General features: G+C 49.5%; 1 protein-coding gene across 3 annotated transcripts in view; it reads left to right on the forward strand.

Moving 5' to 3' along the window:
* Pbx4 (PBX homeobox 4) overlaps positions 1-12,553 on the forward strand; it is a 45,690-nt gene that overhangs the window by 23,953 nt on the left and 9,184 nt on the right. For 2 of the 3 annotated variants that reach the window (XM_026777770.1, XM_026777771.1), the window contains exons 2-3: positions 3,266-3,339; positions 10,589-11,312. In XM_026777770.1, coding sequence (XP_026633571.1) covers positions 3,266-3,339; positions 10,589-11,312 — 798 coding nt within the window. The remainder of the gene's footprint in view (positions 1-3,265; positions 3,340-10,588; positions 11,313-12,553) is intronic. The other variant, XM_005370516.3, reaches the window with a different exon arrangement.

The raw sequence follows: 12,553 nt of genomic DNA on the forward strand, positions 1-12,553 counted from the left end.
GGAAGTGTGATCATGTTCATGCTTAGGACATTGGGGAAGTGTGATCATGTTCATGCTTAGGACATTGGGGAAGTGTGATCATGTTCATGCTTAGGCCCTGGATGAGCCACTAGGCACAGGAGGGTTAGTTTGCTTACAGACCTTCTGACCTTGAAGTTGGTGTTCTTCTTTCTTTTTTAAATAAATATTTAGGTCTGTTTTACTATTTTGTGTGCATGAGTGTCTTGCATGAATGTCTGGTGCCTGAGGAGGTAGTGAACCTCCATGTGGGTGCTGAGAATTGGACCCAGGTCTTTTGTAAGAATAAGTGCTCTTTCCAGATACATCCTGGGGGGAAGAAAGAAAGAAAGAAAGAAAGAAAGAAAGAAAGAAAGAAAGAAAGAAAGAAAGAAAGAGTGCTCTTAACCCCTGAGCCAACTCTTGAGCTCTGAAGTTGGTCTGTTTGTTTGTTTGTTTGTTTGTTTGTTTGTTTTGGGGGGTTGAGACAGAAGGTTTCTCTGTAGCTTTGGAGCCTATCCTGGAACTAATCTGCCTGTCTCTGTCTCCCAAGTGCTGGGATTAAAGGTGTGTGCCACCACCACCTGGCTAAAGTTGGTCTTCTTTTTTTTTTTTTTTGGTTTTTCGAGACAGGGTTTCTCTGTTTCTTTGGAGCCTCTCCTGGAACTCCCTTGGTAGACCAGGCTGGCCTCAAACTCACAGAGATCCACCTGCCTCTGCCTCCCGAGTGCTGGGATTAAAGGCGTGCGCCACCACCGCCCGGCTAAAGTTGGTCTTCCTGATGAGTTGTTGGCAGTAAGCAATTTCTATGTATAAAGGAGCTGTTTGGAATATTTATAAAAAGTGTCCCTCAGTGTCCAACAAGACCTGGGTCCAGGAATGCCTGCCCCAGTGCAGCAGAGGTAAAAAGCACAGGCACTAGGTTCCTCATGAGATCTGGGACATCTGTGTGGGACCAGCACGTCCTGGAAGATGCTGCACGACTCCACACCTGACGCTGGGCAGATGTTTTGTAAGCAGTTTCGGTCAATTTTTAAATTACATCTATTTCTTTGTATGTATGTAGAAGTCAGAGAACAGCTTCCACGTTTCTCCTTCCACCATGTGGGCCCTGGTATGAACTCAGTTCTTTAGGTTTAACGGAAAGTGTCTCTTTACCCCTGACCCATCTCACCTGCCCTGTGAATAGTTGCTTTGCTACTTACTATTTATAATACTCTAGTGTTACTTAAGAATGCCGATGCAGGGCTGGGAAATGGCTTAGTGCTAAGAGCAATGGGCACTCTTCCAAAGGACTCAGGTTTGATTCCCAGCACCCATATGGTCCCTCACAACCATCTCTAATCCGGTTCCATGGGATCCAACACCTTCTGGTCTTCATAGGCACTAGGCGTGCACATGGTGCGCAGGCAGGCATGCAAGCAAAACACCACACACATAAATTAAAAATAAAAATGCCTGCCCCAGTGCAGCAGAGGTAAAAAAAAAAAAAGCACACGCCCTTGATTCCAGCACTGAGAAGACAGAGGCAGGCGAATCTCTGTGAGTCCAAGGCCAGCCTGGTCTACAGAGCAAGTGCCAGGAAAGGCTCCAAAGCTATAGAGAAACTCGTCACATAAAACTGAAAAAAGGAAAAGGAAAAAATAATGACTGGAGGGGGGTGCTCTATAGCCATTTAGAAAACCAAATTATTCTTTGTTCTTTTCCATCCCAGATTAGAATTGGTTTGGGTAGTTTATTAGTTCAATTGCTGGGGATGGGACCCAGGGCCTGGAGCATGCTGGACAGGCACTCCCACTGAGCCACACCTCTGCTGCCCTGATCAGTGGAACTCAGTGAGGTCCCCGCGTCTGGAGGAAATGCCTGATGTCAGCAACTTAAGGAGGAGAAGATACAATCGGCACAGACAGAGAGGACATTCAGGGCAGAACAGTTCTGGAAGCAGGTAGCCAAAATGAAGGTGTCAGGTTGGCTCATAGCTCCAGGGATCTCTCAGTCCCAGGACTTCCTCTTTCAAACCGTTCACACCTTCCAGTGTCCGGTGAGGTCCCACCTGAGGCTGTGACCTGGTCACCTCTGGAAATGCCATCACAGGCACACCTGGCCTGCTTCTTTAATCCCCAGGATATTTCCTTTTCTGCTCTTGTTTTTTGTTTCCATTTTTAAGATGCATTTTTATTTATTTTTTATTTTTATTTTTTGGTTTTTCAAGACAGGGTTTCTCTGTGGCTTTGGAGCCTGTCCTGGAGCTAGCTCTGTAGACCAGGCTGGTCTTGAACTCACAGAGATCTGCCTGCCTCTGCCTCCCGAGTGCTGGGATTAAAGGCATGCGCCACCTTAGCCCAGCTTAAGATGCATTTTTAAAGGACATTTATTTCATGTGCATGGGCAGGTGGTGGCAGCCGCTTCTGCCGTCATGTGGGCTCTAGGGATTGAATCCAGATCTCCAGCAAGCACTCTTGCCCAAGGAGCCTTCCCACCATCCCCTTTTGTGTTTTTGTTTATTTGTTTAATTTTATTATTCTCTCTGTGTGAGCACAAGTGTGGTCATGCCGCTGCGCATGGAAGACAGAGGACAAATGCAGGAGTCAGTTCTCTCCTCTCCTCATGGTTTCTAGGGATGACACTGAGGTTGTCGGGTTGCACAGCAATGGCCTTTACTGCTAAGACATCTCTGCTGTCTTGTTTTCTATGGAGTCTTTACATTGTTTGGGGCAGAATCTCCTGGACCCCAGGCTAGCCTCAAACTCAGTGCTCACTGTATAGCTGAGACTGACTCTGACCTTCTCGTCCTCCTCACACTGAAGTGCTGGGGTGACCGGTGTGCATCATGGCATCTTTCCGACTGTGTTTGTTGAGACAAGGTCTCACTATGCAGCCCTAGCTTGCCTGACCTCAGTCTCACAGAAAGCCATTCCTAACATTTCTGTTGTAACCCTGGCTAGCTTGGAACTCTCTGTGTAAACTAGGCAGACTGTGAACTAGGAGATCCACCAGTCTTTGCCTCCATAGGACTGGAATTAAAGGCTCATGCCACCATGCCCAACTCCAAACGTTTCTTGATTCATTCAAGTTGACAATCAAAGTCCCCATCACAGACTGCACATTCCTATTTTAATGCTGCAAAAGTCAAAATGATGTGGCATCTTCGCCCTGTCTTTGCAGGGTGTGACCGATGCCACATTGGCTGGCAGGGCCTGGTTTCTTGGGAAGGAGGCCCCTGCTCCCCATGAGCTAACTTTCTCACCATGCCTCTGCTCCCTTTCAGAAAGCATGCCCTAAACTGCCATCGGATGAAGTCTGCCCTCTTCAGCGTGCTCTGCGAGATCAAGAAAAAGACAGGTAGGCTGCTCCAGGACTCTGTCTGGCTCCAGCCTCATATGCTGCCCCAGTCTGCCCCTCACAGCACATGGTTCTGCCATCCTTCCAAAATTCAAGCATCAGAATTTTATCCTAATTCAAGTGTCCAAAGTTATCCCCGTGGAAGTCTTCTGCCTCTGCAAATACTTGTGTTTAAGAAGGTACACAGGGCCATGATGTCATCCAGGCCCAGGCTGCTGCATAGGCCAAATCTGGATCCATAGCCCAGCAGCAGCCAGGGTCTGAGCTGGTGTTCATGGCTCCTCTTATCACCAAGAGCTGCACAGGTGCCTGGGATCTGGACAGCCTCCCAAGACCACATTGGTGTCCAAGGCCTTTCTGACACTGGGACCATAGTGTATTCAGGCACGGGCTGCTGCCAAGGGCCGTGTCTGGGTCTGTTGGTCCTGCTGTAGTTAGGGTCTGTGATGATGTCCATGGCCCTGTTGCCACAGGGGCCAGCCCCACTTTTCATTGCATGTTGAAATCCAAGGGCCATACTGAGCCAGCTCCACTTTTCATTGGCCCTGGAAGAGCTGGTCCGGCCCCTCACTGGTCACTGCAGCAGGAGAACTGCCCCACCCATGCCCACACCAAACTCAGGAGAGCTGGCCCCGCCCATGCCCACACCAAACTCAGGAGAGCTGGCCCCGCCCTACACCATGGGTGTGGGAGAGCTGGCCCTGATGGCATGGGCCCAGGAGAGCTGGCCCTACCCCTCTCCTGATGGGGACCATCCCAGTGGCCCAGATCAACCAGCTCAGCTGCCACCCAGACCCACATCCTGGGCTTTGGGTTGGCTCACTCTAATATCTACCCCATCTTTGACCTCCTGGTGTGTGTGAAGGGACTGGTCCTGTGGAACAAAACTCCAGAATCTCCATGACTCGGGACAACAGCATGAAGCTGAGAGGAGCTTCGGTGAGGGTCCAGTGATGATGGCATGCCCCATCTTACAAATAAAGAAGTATAATTAAAATAAATTAAATTTAAAAAGTAACAGTAATAAAAAGGGAGGCACTCCAGCACCTGAGAGAGGAAGAAGACCAGAAGTTACAGCTTAAGTTCTAGGCTAGTCAGAAACGTGAGGTCCTGTCTCAGAAAGCAAACAAATGTTAAAAGATGTGGTTGAGGGACATAGCTTAACGGTTAAGTGACTTGCCAGGCGAGCATGAGGACTGGACCTATGTAGATGTGAGGTGGGCCTGGAAGCTGACTGTAACCCTAGTACAGGGTCTAGAGTCACGCTGTCTGTCCAGACTAGTCAGATCAGCGAGTTCTGGGTTCGAATGAGAGGCCTTAACTCAGTCTGCAAGGGGAAGGGCTACAGAGATGAGAGATGACACAGTATGTAACTGGGAGGGGCTGCAGAGATGGCTCAGCAGTCAAGAGCTCTTACAGAGGACCCAGTTTCAATTCCCAACACCCATGGGGTAACCCACAACCATCTGACTCCAGTTCCAAGGGATATGAAGCTGACTTGTCACCTTGCAAGTAGGCAGATCTCATGTACATAGACATGTGTGTAGGTAAAACACCAATCCACATATATCAAGGAAAGTATTGATGCTAACCATGGATCTACACACACAGGTGAAAGTGTACCGACACACATTGTACATATACTATATACACATACATGGGCAAAGGAAAAGCCAAGCAGGGCAGCACAGTCCAATGGTCAGTTCAGGCAGGCAATGTCTATTCTGTCATCCAGAATAGTATGGTTTTGTACAGTAGGCACTGGAGTTTTTCATTTTCTTGGTGAGACATATCCTCCACAGTGACTGGGAATGACTGGACCACGTTTGATCTGTTTTAAGGGGACACAGTCTATCGTGGAAAAGCTTGGTGGCAGTGGTGGCTCTGGGCTGTAGAGAGGGAGTGTGAAGCAGCTGCTTACACTTCCTCGTGTCTATCCTTCCCAAATCAGCATTGCCAACTGTGGGCTCTGTGCTCAGACACAACAGCCTGAACCAAGCCGGGTGGTGGTCGCACAGGCCTTTAATCCCAGCACTTGGAAGGTGGATCTTTGTGATCTCTGTGAGTTTGAGGCTAGCCTGGTCTACAGAGCAAAATCCAGGACAGCCAGGGTTACACAGAGAAACCCTGTCTCAGGAAAAAAAACTTAAGTTTTAAAATTAGAATGCAATTTCATCATTTTCTCCTCCCTCTCCTCCACCCTTCCTATGCACTCCTCCTCCCCCTCTCAAATTCATGATGTCTTTTAAATTATTGAGAGAGAGAGAGAGAGAGAGAGAGAGAGAGAGAGAGAGAGAGAGAGAGAGATTGTCTGTTTGTCTATCTATCTCTCAACAGTTGACTGCGTGTAGTTCTTCATCTAGGGTTGGGATCCTGTGGGATTTCTCCACACGTTAACACATCTATTGGTAAAGTCCTGTTTAAGCAGCCATATTATCATGGTCTCATAGGTGTGGCTTCCCTGTTCTTTGTAGGACACACATTCTACAGGAAGGCTTCCTGGTCTCCTGGCTCTTACAATCTACCCTTGTTCTTCAGTGTGGGGTTCTGTGTCAGCTGGGCTGGACACCTTTTGATCAGTGTTCTCTTCATTTGACTAGCTTTTTATAATGCTCTCTCTTCACTGAGGGGTGAGAGCTGCAGTTATCAGGCTGGGCCCTGGCACTAAAAGAGTTGTCCCCAAAGCAAGGCGGGGACATCTCAGTGTGTCTCAGTCCTGTTGTGTCAGGGTTGGCTACAGGTGTCACTCATGTTGATGTGGGAAGTGGGAGCCCTTAGAGCTGGCCCATGACTATTATCTCTCCACCTCTGAAGGCATTCTTCTTTACTGCCAGAAGGTTCTCTACCTCACATCCTCTCTCAGCCCAGCTGCACCTGTGTGCAGAGAACCATTGGGGATGGTCATGGGGATGTACATGTCATTGCTGTTGGAGCATTGCTGCTTCTGTGGGGCCTCTCAGAACATAGATCTCAGGAGTATCTGTGGGCGTTCCACCACCCTCAATGTAAGTGTTACACAGCTTTCCTTCCTGTCTGGTGTGTGTGCTTGCGACGTGTAAGTACGTATGTACACATATTATATGTGGAAGCCAAAGGTTAGTGTCACAATGTCTTTTTGTATTACTCTCCGTTTTATAGTTTGAGGCAGTCTCTCATTGGAACTGGAGCTCCCTAACTGAACTAGACTGGCTGGCCAGCAGGCCCTTCCTGTCTCTCCTGCTCTTGAATTGCAGGGATGGTACTTGGGTTTTTTATGTAGTTGTTGGGAATCAACTTCATGTCCTCATGTTTTCGAGGCATGCCATCTCCCCAGCTCCTCCAGTCTGTTTCTTATCTAATTCTGAGGAACAGATAATGTGGGTCCCAGCAAATGGGAGCATGGAAGGTAGGCTTTCTTAGGCCCCTGACCTACATCTTCTTGGTGACAGCACCTTGGCTTCCAGCAGATCGCCCTGCACTGCCAGTAGCGCTGCTGCTTCAGTGTTCTGTGTAGTGGTCCGACATGCACATGAGCCCCAAGGCTTGTGAGCTGAGAGGACTTACCATCCTACCCCCACACATGGCCACATGGCTGTCCTCTGGGTACAGTTGACAGCCACATGCTCTTTAGTGTTCTCAAAGTGTGTCCTGTTGACCCATTTCACCTTGTACCTAATAGCCAGCCATCAGCACTGAATTCTGAGGCTGTGTCACCCATGCCCTCTGCTCCCTTTGTGGACTACCCACAACAAATCGTCCCTGTCACCATGTTCTCAGATATATAGCTTCTGGGGCTTGGTGCTTATTTGTATAATTAATTACAAGGTTTCTCTCTGTAGCCCTGGATGTCCTGGAACTCACTCTGTAGACCAGGCTGGCCTCTGCCTTCGAGGGCTGGGATTAAAAATGTGCACCATCACCTTGTAGTTTTGATATTGTTTTGAGCTGGATCTCCTTATACAACCCTGGCCATCAAAGTCTCACTGTGTGGACCAGGCTTCTGGACTGGAACTGGAGCTCGGCTGGTAGAATGCTTGCTTGGCACTCAGGAGCCTTGTATGCTGGCACACAGTCATCCAGCCCTCGGGGAATCAAGAGTTCAAGACTGGCCCAGCATTTGAGAGGCAGAGGCAGGCAAATCTCTAGAGTTCAAGGCCGGCCTGGTCTACAGAGTGGGTTCCAGAACAGCCCTGGCTACACAGGAAAACCTTGTCTCAAAAAAAAAACAAAAAACAAAAACACAAAACCAACAACAAAAAGAGTTTAATGTTGTCTACATAGCACATTCAAGGAGAGCAGCCTAGACTCTGTGAGACACTTGTGTCATATAGATACTCACACCTGATCCCTGCCCTGGGGAGGTGGAAGCAGCAGAATAAGGAGTTCAAGACTGGCCAGGTGCGCCTGTCATCCCAGCGCTCAGGAGACAGAGGCAGGTGGACCTCTGTGAGTGTCAGTCCAGCCTGGTCTACATACTGAGCTCAGGACAACCAAAGCTACATAATAGAGAGACTCTGTCTCAAAGAAAAAGAGAGTTAGTTCAAGACTGACCTGGGCTACAAACCAAGGCCCTGTCTCAAAAATAACCAAGTGTGGAGTAATCCCAAAATGGGAGAGGCAGGCAGATTTGGGAGTTCAAGGTCAGCCTGGTCTACATAGTGAGCCTGAGCTAAATGAGACTCAGAAACACGAAGATACTTTTTCATGGCTGTAGTCTTGACAAGCTGTCACTTCTGATGCTCCTTTTGCCCACTTAGCTGAAGGAGGAACCAGGTGGTACAGGCATGGGCATGTCAGCAGGGCACCCCTGTGCGTCAGACAGTTCCCATGGGGACAGATCAGTGTGCCGGAACACTGTAACCCTTGTCTTCACCCTATATACCCCGGACCTTTGGTGGCTCACATGCAGGTAGCCCCTGGAGGGTGGCAGGCTCAGCCTGAGCCACACATTGCTGCTGGGCGTGCCGTTGAGCCACAGGCTCGGGTAGCTGAACTGGGCATCCTTTCAGTTATAGTGTGGCAGGGGGAATGACAGATTCGTACTCAAGCAAAGAAAGTGTTGAAGCCTCCTGTGAGCTGACAACTGCAGGGTAGCCATGATGCCATAGTAAGGGGGAAGTGCAAGCTGGGGGCACCATTGGCCCCCCCTGCAGGACTTGAGTAAGGTCAGCAGGAGAGCAAGGGATTCTCAGTTCTGCTCCGCCAAGAAAAGCATTTTCTCCATTATCCTGACCTAATGCCCACAGCCCACTGGCCAGGGAGCTGTCCTTCCATTCAGAGGCAAGATATGTCATAATGAGAGACACAGGACACAGGTCTCTAAGTTGTGTTGTAATAAGAGCGGCAGGGCTGCGTCCCCAGCACCCCGGCCACCTAGCTAGCTTATGCCCCAAAATAACAACACACAAATTGTATTCTTTTAAACACTGCTTGACCCATTTCTATCTAGCCTCTTCTAGGCTAATTCTCACATATTAATTTAGCCCATTTCTAATCATCTGTGTAGCACCGCTAGGTGCGCTTACCGGGAAGATTCTAGCCTACGTCCATCCTGGGTCGGAGCTTCATCGCGTGTGTCTGCCCAGGAGCGGGGAGCATGGCGTCTCTGCTCCAGAGAGCAGAGCTGTCCAGTCTGAGCTCACTTCCTCTTCCTCCCAGCATTCTGTTCTGTTTACTCCTCCCACCTATGTTTTAACCTATGAGGCCAAGCAGTTTCTTTATTACTTAACCAATGACCTTCCTCCATCAAAGTTGAGAGATAGGCGTTTGCATACATGTATGTCTGTGCACCTTGTACATGCCTGGTACCCAAAGGAACCAAAAGAGGGCATTGGATCCCCTGGAATTGGAGCTGCAGTGTGAATGCTGAGAACTGAACCTCTGCAAGCTGCGTCTTCCCTCTAGTCCTATTTACTTTTGTTTGTTTGATTTTTGAGAAAGGGTTTCTCTGTGTAGCCTTGGCTGTCCTGGGACTCCCTCTGTAGACCAGGCTGGGCTCGAACTCATAGATCTGCCTGCCTCTGTCCCAAAGTGCTGGGTTTAAAGGTGTGCCCACCATCACCTGACTTATTTTTCATTTTATGTATATTAGTATTTGCCTGGATGTATGTCTGTTCCAGAGGTGTGTGTTGTAGGAAATACAGACACAAGCCTGGTCACTAGCACCTGATGAAGCCTTTCCTTTTCTGCTTTATAGGTGTGCTGCCCTCCACACATACATGGACACATGGTTGCATACACTCATGCACACTGACACAGATGCAAGCATGCATATACACACAGGGACATATGCATGTACAGACACATTAGAGATGACATAACTCACAAAACAATCCCACACCACTGCAGAATTATGAATAATAAAAGGGTTATTTATTTAAGGGGAAAACTTACAGATTGCTGTCCTAGACAATAGTCCTCTGCGTGAACAGGAACAGAGTCTAGCAGCTGGAAGCAGGAGCCCGAAGCAAGAGAGCAGATGTACGTTCACCTCTGCTTTTACACTATAAGAGAGCACGCCCAAGTGTGCACACTTATAGGACATAGACATGTGGACACATAGCAGAGCCCATCAGTGCAGTACTGTGCAATCCCAGTGGTAGGCCATTTATCTAATACTTTCTCACACTATTTACTTTGGAGGAGGGCAGGGAGAGGCACATGTAGCTCAGAGTGGCAGGATTTGATTCTCCTTCTACCATGTAGATTGATTTCAAGTCAACATGCTTGGCAGCAAGCTCCTTTACCCACTGAGCCCTCTCACCAGCCCTGCACCTGCCTTGTCTTGACACCAGCACCGGAATGCCCCTCCCAGCACTTCAGCGTTCCTACCCAGCGCTGGCTGTGTTCTCATGTGGCTGTCAGGTTCCGGCCACATGTGCTGCACTGTCCTGGCGTCCTCGCATGACCAGGACTGTGCTCCTGAAGACGACATTTGGGTCAGTGTTCCAGTAGGTTCCTAGGTGTCTCTGATCCAGCGTGGTAATAAAGGGGCTAGAGATGTTTGGAGGTTTAGAGTGTTCCCTGCTCTTGCAGAGACTGAGTTGAGTTCACAGCACCTGCACTGACTGGGCAGCTTCCAGCTGCCTGTGACGCTGGGTATGGGGATCTGATGCCCCAGCCTGGATTCCTAGGAGATCTGCACACACGCAGGCGCACATGTATACATAATTCAAATGTTTTTAAGTGATGCCCAGCCATGGTTCCAGTGCCACTTGGTCCTGGCTACTTTTCTCTGCAGAGAACACATCTGCCTGTCTTCTTCATCTAGCCATGAGCATCCGGCATGAGGAAGAGGATCCTCCTGACGCTCAGCTCCTGAGGCTGGATAATATGCTGCTGGCTGAGGGTGTGTCCAGGCCAGAGAAGAGAGGACGAGGAGCAGCAGCAGGCACCACAGCATCACCAGGTGGCTGTCCAAATGACAATAGCATTGAGCACTCAGACTACCGGGCCAAGCTGTCCCAGATCCGACAGATTTACCACTCTGAGCTAGAGAAGTATGAACAGGTGATCTTTCTGCACGCAAGAGTTTCTCATATGAATGTGCACTGGCCACAGTCGGATGTGGACACTAACCCCCTCCTCTGTGGCAGAGCAGGGACAGCCCACTGTCGTCTGTCATTGCAGAGACGGCTGAAAGCCCTTTCCCTCACTCTTCAGAAACTGACCTGTGTGTGGGCTGTGGGGGTGGCAGATGTGGTCAGCTGTGGAGCTTACTGCACCTGGCTGCTTAGTCACAGGCTGGCCCCCTTCTCCATCCCAGGCCTGCTTAGTCACAGGCTGGCCCCTTCTCCATCCCAGGCCTGTCGTGAGTTCACCACACATGTCACCAACCTTCTTCGGGAACAGAGCAGGGTGAGGCCTGTGTCCTCCAAGGAGATGGAGCACATGGTGGGTGTCATCCACAGCAAGTTCAGCGCCATCCAGAGGCAGCTCAAGCAGAGCACCTGCGAGGCTGTCATGACCCTGCGCTCACGGCTCCTGGATGCCAGGTCAGGGCTACATGCCACCGGGTTCCCCAAGGGTTGGTTCTTAGGACTTCTAAGCAGGATCAGTGCTACCTCTGGTGTCTGCCTTGTAGTTTTGTTTAAGATTGAACTGGGGACTTTGTTCTCCCTACCACTGAGCCCCACCCCATCCCTGTCTTGGATTTAAATCTATGCAGAGGTCAGCCAGGCCTCACACACCTTCCCTGGGAGAAGACCGAAAGTACTAACTGCTGGTTTGTTTTAACCTGTGTGTGAATGGCCCAACGTGGGCATCAGAAGACAACCTCGGGTATTGGTCTTCACCTTTCACGATGTCTGATGCTTTCCACTGTGTATGCCAGGCTGGACAGGCTAGGAGTGTTCTGTGTACTGCCCATTTGCCACAGGAGCACTGCAGCCGCTGACAAATATGGCCCATATTTGTCAGGTGCCCATACTTGTTCATTACCCACTGCGGCATCTCTAGAGCCCTGCATGGCTGTTCTCAAAACTGCAGAAGATCAGGAACGAGAGGTGGCTCAGCCAGTAAAGTGTTGGCCATGCAGACAGAAAGACCTAGCTTTGTGACCTAACACCCACATAAAAAGCAGGTGTGGGCCAGCAAGATGACTCCATGGGTAAAAGAACTTGTTGCAAGAGTCTCAAGACCTGAATTAAATTCCCAGGATGACCAGAACCTGTCTAAGGATCCTGAATGTGTCAAGTGTGAGAGTGGCAGAGGAGCAGTAAGCAATGGCTGGGACCAGGAGGCCTTGCATAAGTGATACTTAGGCTAAACTGCTTTCTTAAGAAGGGTAGCATCCTGTATACTGTTTACAGGGGGGAAATGGCCAGGTTTAGCAGAGAGCTAAATCAGACAGTTTGGGCAAAGGGAACATGGGACACCTCAGACAGATGCTTAATTAACCAAAGCCCAAGACGAAATACTGTGTCCCCAGAAGCTGCCACCTTGACTCCAGCATCAGACTGGCATTTCCAAGTCCACTCCTGCACAAGGACATGGAACTATTTATTGTTCCCTTCGTTCTTTCATCAGGGTCTCTGAGAAAGTCTTGGATTGGTCTGGTTCTCCACACCAGAAGCCATGATGGACGGGGGAACCAATTGCCAAAAAGTTGTCTCCTGACCTCTCCCTATCTGCACAGACACACACATACACAGGCACACAGACAGACACACATACACAGGCACACATACACAGACACACAGACAGACACACATACACAGGCACACATACACAGACA

Source organism: Microtus ochrogaster, unplaced genomic scaffold, assembly GCF_000317375.1.
Source record: "Microtus ochrogaster isolate Prairie Vole_2 unplaced genomic scaffold, MicOch1.0 UNK81, whole genome shotgun sequence".
NCBI lineage: Eukaryota > Metazoa > Chordata > Mammalia > Rodentia > Cricetidae > Microtus > Microtus ochrogaster.